This window comes from Nannobrachium achirus (genome assembly GCF_963921795.1).
Source record: "Nannobrachium achirus genome assembly, chromosome: 6".
NCBI classification, from domain to species: Eukaryota; Metazoa; Chordata; class Actinopteri; order Myctophiformes; family Myctophidae; genus Nannobrachium; species Nannobrachium achirus.
The window spans coordinates 64,494,047-64,511,554 of NC_137815.1; the positions used below are offsets into that span (position 1 = coordinate 64,494,047).

The 17,508-nt window shown below is 42.5% G+C and overlaps 1 protein-coding gene across 1 annotated transcript in view; it reads right to left on the bottom strand.

Annotated features, from left to right (window-relative positions):
* LOC308286729 (vitamin D3 receptor B) overlaps positions 1-17,508 on the bottom strand; it is a 71,866-nt gene that overhangs the window by 11,815 nt on the left and 42,543 nt on the right. The window contains exons 5-7 of the mRNA XM_080727847.1: positions 13,254-13,450; positions 9,905-10,004; positions 3,940-4,123 (exon numbers count right to left, since the gene is read on the bottom strand). Coding sequence (XP_080583973.1) covers positions 3,940-4,123; positions 9,905-10,004; positions 13,254-13,450 — 481 coding nt within the window. The remainder of the gene's footprint in view (positions 1-3,939; positions 4,124-9,904; positions 10,005-13,253; positions 13,451-17,508) is intronic.

A 17,508-nucleotide genomic window follows, 5' to 3' on the forward strand; every position in this document is an offset into this window, starting at 1 on the left:
GCCGGAGCAGATCATAAGTGGACAAACATTCCACAGCTAATCCAACAGCCTCCATCACTCCCCACCAGTGGAAATGACAACTTTCAGGAAAGACAGGCCTCGGCTCGTTTTAGCCATGACTTTAAGGTGACCCCCGAGACATTGAGCAATGGTCTCTGTCGACACGCTCCAAAAAACATGCACACTTCAAGAGACGAGCACACTAAACGGCAAATGGGGGCCCTCGTTTGGGAGGTGATAAAGAAAGAAACGGCTAAGATGCCTCTTGGTTTCTCGAGGATATTTGCCTCAACTGTCATAAATGGTTTCTCGAGGATATTTGCCTCAGCGGTCATAAATAATGTCTTGTGTGGACCAAGTGTCTCACCGCAGGGATATAAGGTAGTCTCTTTGGGGTTATGCCCAAGGGGGAATTCATTCTACATTCAAGGTTAACCCGTGATATCGTATTAAACCTCGTATCTCCAGGTTTCAAATGTGTATGTTTTTGGAGCGGTGAAGCGCTCCCAATAGACAGGTATGTCTGTGGCTGGCTGGCTATGTGGCTGGCTGGCTGGGTATGTCTGTAGCCTGGCAATACCTTGAGTGGCCACACAAGTCAAAGGAGGGGCGCTGTTGTGCAGGCACACACACACACACACACACACACACACACACACACACACACACACACACACACACACACACACACACACACACACACACACACACACACACACACACACACACACACACACACACACACACACACACACACAGACACACACAGATTCACCGCTCCACTTCGAACCGAGGTTTGATTTTTTTCACAAGGTAAAGCCCTGCTTCATCATACAAGGCCGCCGCACAAAGGCAGTGAAAACAGCAGATCTACAAGCACACAACTGTAGATCAGCTGTTTTCAGTAGTTTAAATCATTTTTAAAATGATAAAGGCAAAACGAAGGGTTTTGGACATACAAGGGTTCCACCCGACAACGACGACATACAAGCACATTTTTCCAGGGAATCGTGTTATCCCGTTCCAACAATTAAACTAAGCTCTTCTTCAGTTAAGTACAGTATACAGTATACTGGGGGAGCTGTATGAAGCCTTTTGTTGTCTACCCTGAAGGACGAGTGTAAAAGTGTAAAAGAACCTTCTGTGTTCACCACAACAAGTGTGGGCGGGCATGTAATTGTTTGGCCCAAGGGGAAAGACATATACCGCGCATTGAAGGCCAAACGTCATACTAGTATAATCTTGCAGGAACACCACTCAGTTCAGTTAGCAAACATACCACACGGTATGTTCATGCTTGAAACGTTTCCATATGTGTCAGCTAATCTCTGGCCTTTAGACCATAGGCCTGTTTTTTACTGTGGCATACTATTGATTAATCAGACGCAAAAACAAGACGTGTACAAAGTCTCCAACACACACAAACATTTAGGTCAAAAGTCAGCTCGAGACACGTGAATAAAATAAAGATAAATACATAAATCAACTGTCTAATTGGTATACAGTATATAAATTGGACAGTATTGAGATGACTTTTTGTAGTATAAAAAAGCACATTTTTGTCTTGGGGGTGGGGGTAAATACAATAATAGATTTAAAACAGCAACTCCACTGCATAATGGGTCAAATCTGGCAAACACACACACACAGACCTTCCCATAGTCACAAATTTAAAATATATCTGTTGTCACTGGAATGTGTTCCAAGGATAGCCCTCTTTGATTTACTCATGTGTGAAAACTGAAGTTAGACATCGACTGAAATAGGATGATAGCACATCGTTCTTTCTTGACAGATATAAATCCTTCTTCTTTCGGGGGTGGAGGGAGGGGTTCTGGTCTACAATCACTTCTCAGAAAGAGCCCCGCCGGAGGGCGTCCTTTGAAAGCCATTTCCTCTCTAAACAGTGCCCAGAAGCACATTTCAAAACAAGAGTCTTTTTTTTTGGGTCTATACAATCGATCATTCATTGTTTATTTTGAAATTGTACTGGAAATAGAAGTAGACAAATAGCCCCTACTTCACGCCACTGATGTCAGAGCCTCTACTTGCCGAGGGGCAATATTTTTCCCCCAACCCCCCTTTGGGGGGGGGGCGTTGGGGGGTGCGGTGGGACCTGGGGGAGAGGCCCCCCCAGCACCCCTACTTCCCTCGGGGATGCCCCCCCCCTAGTGGTCACAAGAACAATAATAACTAGAAATACTGTTCCTACGAAACAGTGTGGGCTCGCTCGTAAAGAAATACATTTAAAAAATAACTAAAATAAAAACTCTTAATCAAATAAATTGTTGTTTTTCCTTCATTTCTTATGTTTGCCAACGTGACTATATTCTGCAGCGTGCCAACTGTCATGTGAAGCTCAAACAATACTCCAGCTAAAACGGCTAAGATGCCTCTTGGTTTCTCGAGGATATTTGCCTTAACTGTCATAAATAATGTCTTGTGTGGACCAAGTGTCTCACCGCAGGGATATAAGGTAGTCTCTTTGGGGTTATGCCCAAGGGGGAATTCATTCTACATTCAAGGTTAACCTGTGATATCGTCACTGGCAGAAACCTCGTATCTCCAGGTTTCAAATGTGTACGTTTTTTCACCAAGTAAAGCCCTGCTACAAGCACATATGTTTTTCCGCCAATTGCACCTCATTGGCCAAGGGCCCTGCCTTTGTACTGTCTGCGGCGGAACTTGATAGGTCAATAAATAATGAGGATAACATAGTGTTCTCGCCTTTCAGGCGAGCCCACAACATAGAAAGATGCAATTGGAAATTGCGAGTGTGGTTGCTGACGTGACTATATTCTGCAGCAGGCTCACTGTCATGTGAAGCTCAACCAATTGATTCCCTATTGATTCCCACTCCCATTGATTCGCTTTGATTCCCACTCCCATTGATTCCCTACTGATTCCCACTCCCATTGATTCGCTATTGATTCCCTATCCCTGCCATTTCCAATGGCAGCGGAAAAGTTACCCTAGAAGTCTATACATTTTCCCCAGGACTATAATCTGTTTCCCTGTTGGGCACGCCAACTAGAAAAGATGCAATTGGAAATTGCGAGTGTGGTTGCCGACGTGACTATATTCTGCAGCAGGCTAACCTTGTGAAGGTCGACCAATTGATTCCCTCCCAATGATTCCCTATTGATTCCCACTCCCACTGATACCCTATTGATTCCCACTCCCATTGATTCCCTATTGCTTCCCTATTCAAGGTAAAAACCCATTCACAAATAAAGTTTATCTAGAAGAAGAATAAATAAAGTTTCCCCAGGACTATAGTGTGTTGCCCTGTTGGGCAACCACACTATGTTATCCTCATTATTTATAGAGTTCCGCTGCATATTTCCGCCGCATATTTGTGCCGCAGACAGTAGAAAGGCAGAGCCACTAGCCAATGAGTATTGGAGTATTGGTTGAGCTTCACATGACAGTTAGCACACTGCAGAATATAGTCACGTTGGCAAACATTAGAAATGAAGAACAATTTATTTGATTAAGAGTTTTTATTTTTAGTTATTGTTGTGGGCTCGCCTGAAAGGCGAGAACACTATGTTATCCTCATTATTGTGGGCTCGCCTGAAAGGCGAGAACACTGTTATCTTCATTATTTATAAATAGTGAGTTCCGTCGCAGACAGTATAAAGGCAGTTATTTATATAGTGAGTTCCGTCGCAGACAGTACAAAGGCAGGGCCCTTAGCCAATGAGGTGCAATTGAGGAGTGGAAAATCTGGGAGTGGTGTTAGCTGGAGTATTGGTCGAGCTTCACATGACAGTTAGTACGCTGCAGAATATAGTCACGAGCGAGCCCACACTGTTTCGGAGGAACAGTATTTCTAGTGAGATCTGTGGCTCCGCGGTGTCAGACAGAGCTAATTGTGCTCCCAACAAACAGTGGATTATGCAGCTAGGCTATAGGTAGACAGCCGATAAGACACACCTGAAGCCAGGGATCATTTTGGCAAAACCAATGACCTTCTGGATGCTGTAGGAGACCAGGTCGGCCAGATGGGGCAGCATGGAGAGGCGAGAGCCGTCCTCCTCACTGGAGTCCGGGCTTCCACCCTGGTCCTGATACATCATCAGCAGGTTGTTGAAGTTCATCAGCTTGGTGTCCACAGACTCTGGAAAAGGAGGAGAGGAGGAGGGGGAGAGTTAACACTTATGTTGCTATGATTTTTTCTCTTCAATGTCCCACGTTGCCATGGTTACCATAGACTTCCATGTAATTGCGCAATTGTGTAAAAAGTGCACGCCCATGCCTAGCTGATGCACCACGTGTGTGCACACTGTTCACAGCTTTCAAACAAAAAATCTGCTTGGAAATCCGTTCAGGCATTCATGATTTATGGGCCATTATGTTTTCTTCAGATGTAAACAAACATGGCTGCCATGTTTGAAAGAATGGGTTGGTATGGGGGTTAAACATGCAATTTCGCGATTTCTGGAGGTCCAAAAAAAATGAATTTGAATTTTGAATTTGATTTTTTTTTTTTTTCAAAAACGGCCCAAACTCGGGGTTGGCACCAGATGTGTCAACATGCACCCATCCCACATTTTTATTTTTGAGCGGTGCAAACCGCTCCTATAAGTGGCTGTGCGTGTGTCCGTAGCCTTTTTCCTCAGCGTTTTGCCATAGTAAAATGTGTGTGCGTAGCATCATGTTTGTCTATTGATGTCATATGTCGTATGTCTGTAGCCTTTTTCCTCAGCGTTTTGCCATAGCAAAATGTGTGTGTGTAGCATAGCCTGTACACATCCTAGACTTAAATCCTAGTCTGAAGATGTTATGCAAGCACGACCACCGCTCACTTCACATTGGGTGTGATTTTTATTTTTTTTATCTGGTTTTATCGATTTAAAAATACAGGACATACAGTACATGGAATCAGACAACACAACACAATACAAATAATGCAACAAACAACACTAAACAAACCACAACATCTACCCACACACCCACACAACCTCCTGCATGCCCTGAGGAGAGAAGAATTGAATTAAACAGAATTGATTGTGTACAACAGGGGTCTTCAACAGGGGGTCCAGGACCCCTAGAGCAGGGGTTCCCAAACGGTTTTGTCTCAGGGCACCCCGTAAATATTGTTTTAATCCGAGGCACCCCTACATTATAATTTTCACTCCCAGCACCTTATATTTATAGCATATCGTGGAAACCTTGTATGTCCAAAACAGTTTGTTTTGTATTTATCATCTATAAAATGTACTAAACTAGTGAAAACAGCAGATCTACAAGCACACAGTAGATCGGCTGTTTTCACTAGTTTTGTGCGACAGTCTTGTATGATGAAGCAGGGCTTTGCTTTACCAAAAGACTTGCAGATACAAGGTTTAGTGATTATGTTGCGAGGAAAACGTTGAGATAATAGCCATTTTGGTTAGAACTGACTGAAAATAACTTTGTACTTAAGAGTTTTAAATGATACTAAATATTTTTTCAAGTGTCCAAATAAATTCCAAATATCATCAAATTATCTCGCGGCACCCCTGGATTGCTGGAGTTACTACAGGGGGTCCTCCAAATCCTTGTGTGATAGAATCTTTTCTTTTTCTCCTTTCTTATATTAACCACTTGAACCCTAGTGTCCATATTCGGAGAACTTTATCCAAAAATAGCAGATCTATAGCAGATCATAATGCCTCGGATATTTTCGGAAAAGAGCTTTGGTGTAGAGGGGAAAAGAGCAGATAAGGACAGAGAGAAAGGTCAAGTTTATTACTTATTGACGGTTCAAGTGGTTAAATATCTGAATTCACAAATTGACATGAATCCAAAATACACTGATGATTGTGCTGTCAAACGATGAAACTAAATGGAATCTATGATAAGGTAGTGGGGGTCCCTGCTTCATCTCTCTCTCAACTAAGGGGTCCTTGGCCTGAAAACGTTGAAGACTCCTGGTGTACAAATAAGGTAGAAGCGGTAATAATATAATACGAAAACAATAAAAAAAATCAATCAATAGAAGTCATAGAGTTGATGATAGAAATGGGTCCAAAGTTCTATGAAAACCAATTAAAGAACCTCTAACTGCAAATGTTATTTTCTCTAAGTGAAGAAATTATGACTTTTAACCAAGACGTTACCTACACTTTCTGATATGAACAATAATAAGGCCATCACACGCTTAGCACTCTCGATAATAAATGACACTAATCATCCCCTATATCAGTGGTTTTCAACCTGTGGGTCGGGACCCCCAGAGGGGTCCCCAAATTATTTTGGGGGGATCCCCAGATGCTTAGCTAAATGTTAACATTGTTTTTTCACTCAACAGTAAACAGACCAACATACAGTATAAGTGTATACATGGTATCTGCATAGTGACAGTTTAAGGACTTTAAAGACGTTTTCAGTTTTAGTATCTCTGGTCCAACATATTGGTCAAATTGCCAAAAATTTGAGTCAGAAATTGTGAAAATAGCAGATCTACATGCTCACAATGCCTCGCAATGAAAGGCGTTGTGAGCATGTAGATCGGCTATTTTCACAATGGAACAGATCAAGTCAAACTAAATGTAATGCCAACTCCTACAATTCCAAGTGTGTGTGAAGGGTGGGGGTCCCCAATCCAAATATGATTATTTTGGGGGTCACAGCCTGAAAAGGTTGAGGAAATATATCGTTGGAAACTGCCCCGTCAACAGGATGGCTTTCTGCGTACATGTTTTTGTCTTGGTGATATGTTGTTTTGTGCTATATGGTTACGTGTTGTTTTTTAATGTTGTTTCCCCTTTGGGGACAATAAACCTTATCATTCATTATTAACACGACAAGCTGGACACAAACTTCACGAAGGGAGGGAGGGGTCAGAATGACTGTCTTTGTTTGGGGGGGAGAGACGTCAACACATAAAACTAAAGGGGAAAAACAGTGCATGGTTAGGAGGAAGTCAGATGACAACCATAATAATTTGTTTATCATTAGAAGGACAGCTGGGGGGCCGGGAGGTGTGAGCTGTCTCTATTGATCGTGCTTGGCTCTTGGCCATGCAGCAGTGTCCTTGCCTGTGTTTTGCTTATTAGTGATGAATGTATTAGTGGCCTGATGTTTGCTTCCTTGGTGTGCGGTTCAGAGGAATTCTACCGAGTTCTCAGTAAAGTGACGTCACAGACCTGTATTCAAAGTAAAACCTGAGGCCGTTTCTCGGTGTGTGTACTTGTCTGTACCTGTGTACAGAACGTTTGATAACGTCATCAGTCGCTGCCCAGGTACTGTTAGACCAAATATAGACCAAACACCCGTATGTAAAGTAAACTTGAGCCGCCCACTTTACCGAGGATGCATCAGAGCCGACTTGTGCGGACTTCTCACAGCAAATTTCCCAGAATACAACACCACCGACGCTTGAGAAACAGAACCAACATGGGTAACCTGTAATAAAATGTGAGGTTCGATTTGTGTCTGATTTAGGCCTATTTAACTCCCTTCATAACTCCCTACATACAGTATCATATATATGATATATTTTCAAACGTGTGAATAGTTACCTTTAAATGTTCTATTTAATAAAGTTTATTCTATTTAGTTTACGTTGTTATTCTATACCAGTAGTAATACGCCTAAGGGCGACTCAGAGGACGGAATTCATTTGCAAGTGTGATTTGAGTTGCGGTTGGTTGTTTAACTCATTCGCTGCTTTTTAAAAAATCTCTTTGAAGTTCCAGGATACCCCCAGTCTCTATAGACTTCCATGTAATTCATAGTGCACGGATCATGCACGCCCATGCCTAGATCATGCACCACGTGTGTGCACGCTGTTCACAGCTTTCAAACAAAAGAATCCGCTTGGAAAACCGTTCAGGCATTCATGAGATAGCAGCCAGCCAGCCATTATGTTTTCTTCATATGTAAACAAACATGGCTGCCATGTTTGAAAGATGCGGTTGGTATGGGGGTTAAACATGCAATTTTGCGATCGTGATCATGCCTAGTAGTTAGAAGGAGGTCCTACAGGCGCTTGCTGTAACAAGACCTGTAATCAGTGTTAAGCCTGTTCAGTTGTCTTGTTGGATTGATGTCTTGTCTAGCACACTTGAAACTCTGATCAGTTTGTTTGAGTGTCTCAAAGTGTACAGATCTCCTCTGCCCTTTTCCTCCTCACGTGTGCTTTAAAGAGCCTTTGCTTGTAAGTTTACATGCAATTAATGCTTGCATGCACGCAATATTTATCGTCAATTAATGTCCGCCCCCACCATGTCTCATATGCATATGTATATACAGTATGTTGGCGTCACACTTTTGTCCCTACTCTTATCTCCACCACCGTTGGCAATAATAACCTCTGCCCCTCATTTCTCATATGGCCCTCTTCTAGCGCCACCATCAGGCCGATTTTTGCTAAATATATTTTTGGACACTGCTCCTACAGATTTTGCCCTAAAATCACGCAAAGCGGTATACTGTATCTCGAAAGTCATGTCATCAACATGGATCAGTCCCATTTCCCATATTCCCTCCTGATTGCCTTCTAAAGTTTGTGTATGCGATGTGACGGTCGCTTATCTCCCGATTAGGGAGTCTTACTGGTATTGATGGTATGAAAGGGATTCTATTATATGGGAATTCCCAGATATGGGCTTAATATTGATGGGCATAAAAGGGATTCATTTAGACACTTCAGCTCAGAATTAACCATTTGCCATTTATTAAAAAATAACATTTATGCAATGATATTGCTTTGAGTTTGGTGGTGAGGCTCTGCTCTAATGATGAACAGATTGATCTGTGTAACCATATCCTAAAACAGAATCTGCTATCACAAACACAAACCCCCCCAGGGCAGAGCATGAGATACGATGTACATAAACAAACATGAACTTCCAATTTACATCATTAAATACTACAACCATAGAATAATCATAGAACAATAGTGCTGGGCGATTCTTGCTCAAATGAGAATCTCGATTTTTCTCCAGAAGAATCTAGATCACAATTCTCCCACGATTCTTTTTGAGCATAAAATATAAGAGTCCATTTGGTTTTATAAGAAAAATACTGTTGAGTCGTATATGGTTTTCATGATTCTTCTTGGGAAACTTGGGTGGGCATTTCATGAACAATTACATTGCTATGGCCAACTTGCAAGTCTGAAGTTGAACTTCTCAATTTCGGGTATTGAGAAACACGCAGGGCTCTATTATGATCCAGGTCTTATGCCTTATGGCATATGCCTTAACTTCTTTGCCTTTTTTTTTTTACTATATATACACTTTTTTTTAAATATTTCAAATAGCTGATCTGCAAGCTTACAATGCAGATGTAGATCAGCATTTGAAGTATTTAAAAATGTTTTTCAAAATAGTAAAAAAAAAAGGCAAAGAAGTTAAGGCATAAGGCATAAGACCTGGATCATAATAGAGCCCGCAGAGTTATACAGTACTTAGCTGCGCGCAGGTGTCGCACACAGAAAATAGGCAATCTACAAACTCACAACACATCGCTATATCACTAGATCTGCTATTTTCGGTGCATGACACTGGCGCATAACTCCAGTATATCGTCGTTGTCGGGTGAAAACCTCGTACGTCCAAAACCGTTCGTTTTGTATTTATCATTTTAAAAATGATTTAAACTAGTGAAAACAGCCGATCTACAAGCTTGTAGATCTGCCGTTTTCACTACTTTTGTGCGACGGCCTTGTATGATGAAGCAGGACTTTACTTTGTGAAAGAACATACAAATTTGAAACTTGGAGATACAAGGTTTCCACCCGACAACGACGATATAAAATAATGATATGCCAGGAGTAGAAGCAGCGGTGTTATCCCACATGAACTCCATAGAAACATACCTTTTTCAGAAAACATTTTCAGATGTCTTCCAATCAGATTTGGAAGACATTTATTTGATAGAATGGGCCTCAGGGCAGCGGTTCATTTACCTGGAGAGTGGCTGAAGGAGTCAGAGGAAGCGTCTGACAGGGAATGAAGAGAGGCTGCTCTGCTGGCACTGCGCGTCACGGGGCCGTCACGTACCGGAGGCTACACACACACACGCACGCACGCACGCACGCACGCACGCACGCACGCACACAGACAGACACACGAGCGAAAGAGAAAGACCACATGGCATTTAGTCCTATGAACTCTCACCGTAATGGGCACACTTGACTCAAGTCATTTGACATGGAATCTTGAGTGCCATGGCATCAAACAGAGCAAAGGGTGTCAAAGAATAACTAAATACGAACACACAGGATCCTTACAAAGGTGGTGTGCAGAACATTTGTTGGGTACTAGTAAGAGGGTATGTGAGAGAAAGTGGAACATAGAAGAATTTATTTTACTGCCATTTTTATTGATGAAACATTGACACACTTTGTGTGAAGCTACTGGTCATTAAATAGACTAACACAACTGTTTGTTGCACTGTGATTAAATAGAACAAAGTACTTATTGGACATTTTGACATAAAACTGTGCTAGTCTTATGACCACAGCTTAAAATAAATCTGTTCGGGAGAAACTCGTTTTAACTCTTTCTTATTTTTAATGTTATATGGGTTATCCTATTAGCTTAGGGTGACCAGACGTCCCGGTTTGGCCGGGACTGTCCCGTTTTCAAGCTGTGTGTACCGGTGTCCTGACAAATATCTCTAAAACACTAACACTAACCGGGACATATTATCAACATTCACTACAAAATTGTCCCGGTTTTCAGCAGAATTAAAGTAACAGTAGCTGTTTTCAGTGGTTGCATAGACATTTGTCAGGTTCTTTTCATGTAAACATGCTCATTGCTCACCTAAACAATCAGAAAACATGAACAATACAGTGCGTGTCTGAATTCAACGCTGAGGCTGTTTGTCAATCACTCACTGCCTGTATGCAAACCTGCGGTGTGAATGTGCACATGCACAAACGTTAGAGAATGGGCAGGCGCGTGCGCAGTAACGTGCTTTGAGGGTCCCGGTTTTAGGCAACAGTGGTTCGCGTCCCGGTTTGAGCGTCTGAAAATATGGTCACCCTATATTAGCTCTATGGCTTTCTCTTGTAGTTTGTACTGGTACTGAAAACTAAATGTTTTTGAGAACCACCCACTGGCTGGTTATTGGGTGTGTGAGTGTGGCTATGGGTGAGTGCAACAGGTTGGTCTACAACAGCTACCAAGTGTTCAGTGTTGCTGGATGGTCTACAACAGCTACCAAGTGTTCAGTGATGCTGGATGTGTAAGAAAAACAAAATAATAGGAAAAGAGGTGTTTCAATAATATAGACGAGTTTGATGACTTTTTTGTTTTGACGCTGGATGACGCTGTTCAATAGCCTATGGCTCAACAATTATTATTTTTTATTCTAGGGTAAGACGCCCGATGACGTTGTGACATAACCGAACCAAAACAGCCTTTCCCTTTTTTGAGCGGTGGTCACACCGTCTCCATAGCGTGGCCGTGTGTGTAGGTATGTATGTATGTATGTGGGTGGGTGGGTCTGTATGTAGCCTCAAGCCTGTGGTGTAGTACCTTTTATGACCACACATGTTAAGGGAGGGGCGCTGTTTTCAGGCCAGGCCAGGCCAGGCACACACACACACACGCACACAGACACACACACACACAGGGGGGAAGGGGGGAGGGGTTGGTGGGTAAGAGGGTGCTGTTGAGACTAGCCTGGGGGGGGGGCGGGGGGGAGGTGACAGAATTCATAGATCTAGAACACATCGAATTCATAGATATAGAACACAGAATATGTACAGTATACAGTAGTTAGGTACAGTATACAGTACAGTAACGTACAGTAAGGTAATACGCAGTTATTACTGTTGTTTGAGCACGCCCGAGTTTTTTCAAAACTTTTTTTTTTCCAAATCTTTTTTTTTTTTCAAAAACTTTTTTTTTTCAAAAAACTTTTTTTTTTTCAAAAAACTTTTTTTTTCAAAAAACCTTTTTTTTTTTTTTTTAAACTTTTTTTTTCCCCGAAACCTTTTTTTTTTTTTTCAAAAAACTTTTTTTTTTTTTTCAAAAAAAGCGGCCTGAACTCTAGACTTTTGCGGCCCAAGGGGAAGGGGGGAGGGGGGGGGGGGGGGTTGGTGGGTAAACCACCGCTCAGTTCACACGGGTGTGATTTTTTGGAGCTGTGTGAAGCACAGGCTCCCTATACGTGGCTGTGTGGGTGTGTCTGTCTGTCTGTGTGTCTGTCTGTCTGTCTGTCTGTATGTAGCCTGAACTTCCTAAACTTCGGCACGCCACTAGTCCCACAGTTTTGCCACCACACACTCGCGCCATATGTCAAATCGACCGGCTTACTCGGGAATCGTGGGCTATTACTTTTCTAAGAGAAAGGTTCTATAGTTTAATTGATATTAATTTATTAGTGAATTAATTTTCCCCATTGACTTATAATGGGAATCGCAAAAACTCACATTCAATTATTTGTCTCTCGCAAACCATAGGAGCTAGAGTTTCAAGACTTGGAGAGGAGGTTCATAATGATTTCAAGGATTAAATAAAAAATAATTGTGTCATTTGGCCGCATGGTGGCGCCATAACACCCCACTTTACGTTTTGGCCTGTAACTCTTGAACCGTAGGTCGGAAAATTAAAAATATTTTTTCCCTGGATTCCTTGGGTCATGACGCATCTCCCCATATAGGCCACGCCCATTTGCGCCATGATAGATTTTCCGCCATCTTGAATTTTCTCCAAAACACACTTTTTGCTCCTTTTCCTACATATTTTCTTCAAATGTCACAAAAATCGGTACACATGATCCACACACACACACACACACACACACACACACACACACACACACACACACACACACACACACACACACACACACACACACACACACACACACACACACACACACACACACACACACACACACACACACACACACACACACACACAGCTCCACTTCACACGGGTGTGATTTTTGGGGAATGAATGGGTATGGGAGACGGGGCTGGGCGCATGCTGCACTCGGAAGCCTGCATCTTTCTAATGGATCGTCACGGTAGGGTAATGCATATTTTATTTGACAAGAAGACGTCTTTTGAATGTTCCGTGCGCAGATGCACGCGACACCGAATATTCAGCGATTCTTCAAAGGTACGTGAAAAACACTGTTTTTCGAGCTTGTGACTGAAAAATAACTACGCTGGATCAATTGGAAGGCAGCTTCTTTTTTTCCCCACTCCCTGAAAAGTAACACTTTAGTTTTACGCCCGACAACGATGATATGAAGGGTTAGACATTTATTTTTCTTTCCGTTCTGCAGAGCCTCACCCTGAAGCGTGTGAAGTCGGAGTAGGACTCATCGTAGGTCTTGTGGTGGGCTTCCACCAGCGTGGCGATGACCTGGCTCTGTTCGTCCGACAGCCGGGGCCGCCGGGCCTCCCTCTGGGCCTCGCGCTGGGCCTCCTCGTCCTTCCGTCGCTGGATCAGGTCCTTCTTCCTCTGGACCTCCTCGTCTGTCAGGATGACTGTGGGGGACAGGGGGAGAAGGGCAGGCTTTAGCCCAGTGCAGGGTTCCGTTCCCACACATCTTTACCAATTAATTTCCAAAACCTTTCCAAAACTTTTCCCGAATATTTAACCCAATTTCCAGGACTATATAACAATAATTCAACTCAATAACAAGTCGCCTATGTGCAATGCACAAAGACAGGTAGTGTATGCCAGTGGTTCTCAACATTTTCAGGCCGTGACCCCGGGACCCTGACGAGCACTAAGAGTTGAGGAATTTTGTAACACGGTTCTATTGTGAAAATAGCCGATCGGCAATTTTCACAATTTCTGCCTCTAATATTTGACAATTTGGCCAATGTTTAATTTGTCATTTCAGAGTTATTAACAAAATCAATAACCAAAGACAATGCATATCTATTTTTTCCAGGACCTTCCAGGACCCTTGATCAATTCCAAAACTTTTCCAGTACTGGAAAGATATTTGTCTAATTTCAAAATATTTCCAGGAATTTCATGACCGTGGGAACCCTGCCAGTGGTTCTCAACCTTTTCAGGCCGTGACCCCTCCATATATGGGCATTCCCATATGAAGTCCTGTTAGATATGGGCTTAACATTGATGACATCAGGGATCTCCATATATGGGCATAAAAGGGATAGCAGATCTACAAGCTCGCAGCGCGGCACTCGGTGCCGCGCTGTGAGCTTGTATATCTGCTATTTTTCACTGGTTAAAGCATTCAATAATTAAGGAAGGGACTCCCTGACGCCGTCGCCGGGTATTCGCCATGACGATCACGGGTGGCAAACTAGCACGGGAAGTTTGGTGAAATAACATTGGAGTCTGTGAGAGCCGGCTGGACCAGCTTATGAACAAACACTACCTACGACTACAACACAGCGCCGTGATGAAACATACACATAGCAGGGACGTGCAGAGAATGTTAGAGAGGCAGGGGCTGAAATTTCTAAAAGAGCCTTTTGGTGGAAATATCAAAAATTGCAGACCTCCTATTTTCAATGCATGATACCACACGGAGCTAAGCATAATCAAGTCAACACTGGAAATGTGGCGTACGGCATGTATTTCTACACATAAGACGCTGCATTCAAGTTCAGGAGAGTTTGTGGACAAGGCAATTCTCTTGAATGCTGCCTCCTTGTATGTGGAAAAGGGGGCATTTGAATTTCTTTCACCATAGTAAAAAGTAACCGCATTCATCATGGTCTGGAGGGCACTTTTTACAGACTGATAATAGGGCAGGGGCTCAAGCCCCCCTTTGATGTCTATCTGTGCACGTGCCTGACGCATAGAGAGGGAGAGAGACACACAGAGAGACAAAGATGAGAGGGTACGGAGACACACCCAATACCCATAATCAGTTTGTTTAAAGCCATGTAGGCCTACATGCCTCCTGGCAGACTTCTGCGGCCTGCTCAGAGTGGCGACTCCAGTGCTACACAATCAAACAAGCCGTGAGCAACTCTTTGTGTACTTTAGAGGGACAAATCTTATCAGTGTACTTTGATGCCAAAGTGGCATTTGATCAACACTGTATAATGTAATAAATAGATTACCATCAGGGACGTGCTGGCCATTGGGAAAAGTGGGACAACTCCCCGAACGGCCGGTTCATTCCCGAATGGCCGGTCCAGGCCGGCCAATAGGAAAAAAATAAAAATAAAATGGCGGGCCTTCGTTCCATTTTGGGGGCTGGGCGGCCAACAAAGTAAATCGTCACTGTCGGGCAGAAACCTTGTATCTCCAAGTTTCAAATTTGTACATTTTTTCGCAAGGCAAAGCCCTGCTTTATCATACAAGGCCGTCGCACAAAAGTAGTGAAAACAGCCGATCTACAAGCACACAACGCCTCGCGGTGCGAGGCGTTGTGTGCTTGTAGATCGGCTGTTTTCACTAGTTTGATATCATTATTAAAATGATAAATACAAAACAAACGGTTTTTGGTTTCCACCCGACAACGACGAAACACCGAATACGGCTTGTCACTTGTCATGATCTGAAATGGCAAATCTTTAAGTAGCAGCAGCGCTATGGAGAGAGATCTCTCTCTATAGCGCGCAATGAAGGCCTCTCCAACTCTTTTTTCCGGGCTGAATCAGGGGCCCAACATGTCCCTGATTACCATTACTGTCAATGAATGAGGAACTGCAGCGGCGAACAAAATGGTAGTCACATTGGGATGCTCACTGCTTTGCCTGTCATCCTGCAAACTGTGTTGGTTTCGTTGCATAGGGATGAACTCCATGTCTGTGAATTCTACCAAACCGTCCTCTGCAACCATGTTTGATGGACAAATGTAGTCCATGTTTGTCAAGTTGGGGAATATACAGTATTTATCACATATCCATACAACCTTTATTTTCCATGGATAGGCATGTTTAGGTTTTTAGAATCCTTTTTTTCTTTACGGATTATATTGTTTTTTTTAGATTGATATTCATATGCATTTGTTATCTTGTTGTTGATTGCGACCGTCAGGGAGCAGTTTACTATGAAAACCTCCACCGGCCGTCCGTCCGTCCGTCCGTCCGTCCGTCCGTCCGTCACACGTCACACCTTTGTTTGTGTACGGTGTGATGTCATATATCTTCAGTATGACATCACACCACATGTGTACACAAACCTTTGTGTACGTTGCTGTGGCAACAGTCTGTTGTTGCTGGTCTGTTAGTGTACGTTAGCAACCACCTTAGCAACCATGGTTTTACCCTAGCAACCAACTGTTTACCCTAGCAACCAACTGTTTACCATAGCAACCATGTTTTTTTACCCTAGCAACCAACTGGGCATAAAAGGGATTCTGTTAGGGATCTCCATATATGGGCATAAAAGGGATTCTGTTAGGGATCTCCATATATGGGCATAAAAGGGATTCTGTTAGGGATCTCCATATATGGGCATAAAAGGGATTCTGTTAGCTGTTAGTGATCTCCATATATGGGCATAAAAGGGATGCTGTTAGGGATCTCCATATATGGGCATAAAAGGGATTCTGTTAGGGATCTCCATATATGGGCATGAAAGGGATTATGTTAGGGATCTCCATATATGGGCATAAAAGGGATTGTATCCCAGATGATGCCCTGTACTTGGGATTTGTTGATGTAAATGTTCACATAGAGTGTAATAATTGGTAAAACAAACTTTTGGCCTATTTGTGGATATAAGCGACCAACGGTCGCTTATCTCCCGATTAGGGAGTCTTACTGGTGTTCTGACATGTTATCTTGTTTATTATAGTGATGTATTATCTGCTTTGGATTAAAAGCGTCTGCTAAATGCCTAAACTGTAAACTGTAAACTGTAACGGCACAACATTTTACAGTACGGTATCAAACAAAATACGGTATTGAAATATATTTTAAATACACAATATATTTTTATTTTTGGAACTAGGGCCCATAAAAAAAATAAAACATGAATGAATTGAGTCTAATATTAAATTTGATTTTACACTTATTGTTATGAATACATTTATATTTCAGTCACAAAAGTATTGTTTTCAAACTATTTATATTGTAGAGACCTTGTTATTACTTCCTCTGCAATTAAAAATGCTACTATAATTGTCAAATTGGGAGTGGGTTGTGCGTTTATCATGACGTCACTGCCATGTGCCAAAAAGAAAAAACAGATCTACAAATGAAGGCGTCACGTTGATACCTTGTAGGTCAACCTGTGTGGAACATATGGATCGTCTTTTATAGTCTGGTTGGACTAAACCAAGACGGCAGCCAGTGGAATACAATACGATCTGTTTCTTCAGCAAACAGAAAGAAGCGAAACGGGGGTGGGTTTCCATTCAGAAACACCCCCACTTAAAGGTGATACACCATGCATTTAAAAAGTATTTATGTCATATTGTTTATGTCCCAAAAACGTTTTTCAAAAGGTTTGAGGCTAAATTACCACTCCTGAATAGAGAGCCTCTCTCATTTTTGAATGGCTCTCAGAGCATTTCAGCTGCAGTACCACCTTTGGCCTGAACTGCGCCAACCCCCCAAAATCTTTTTGAAAAAAAAATTTTTTTTGAAAAAAAATATTTTTGAAA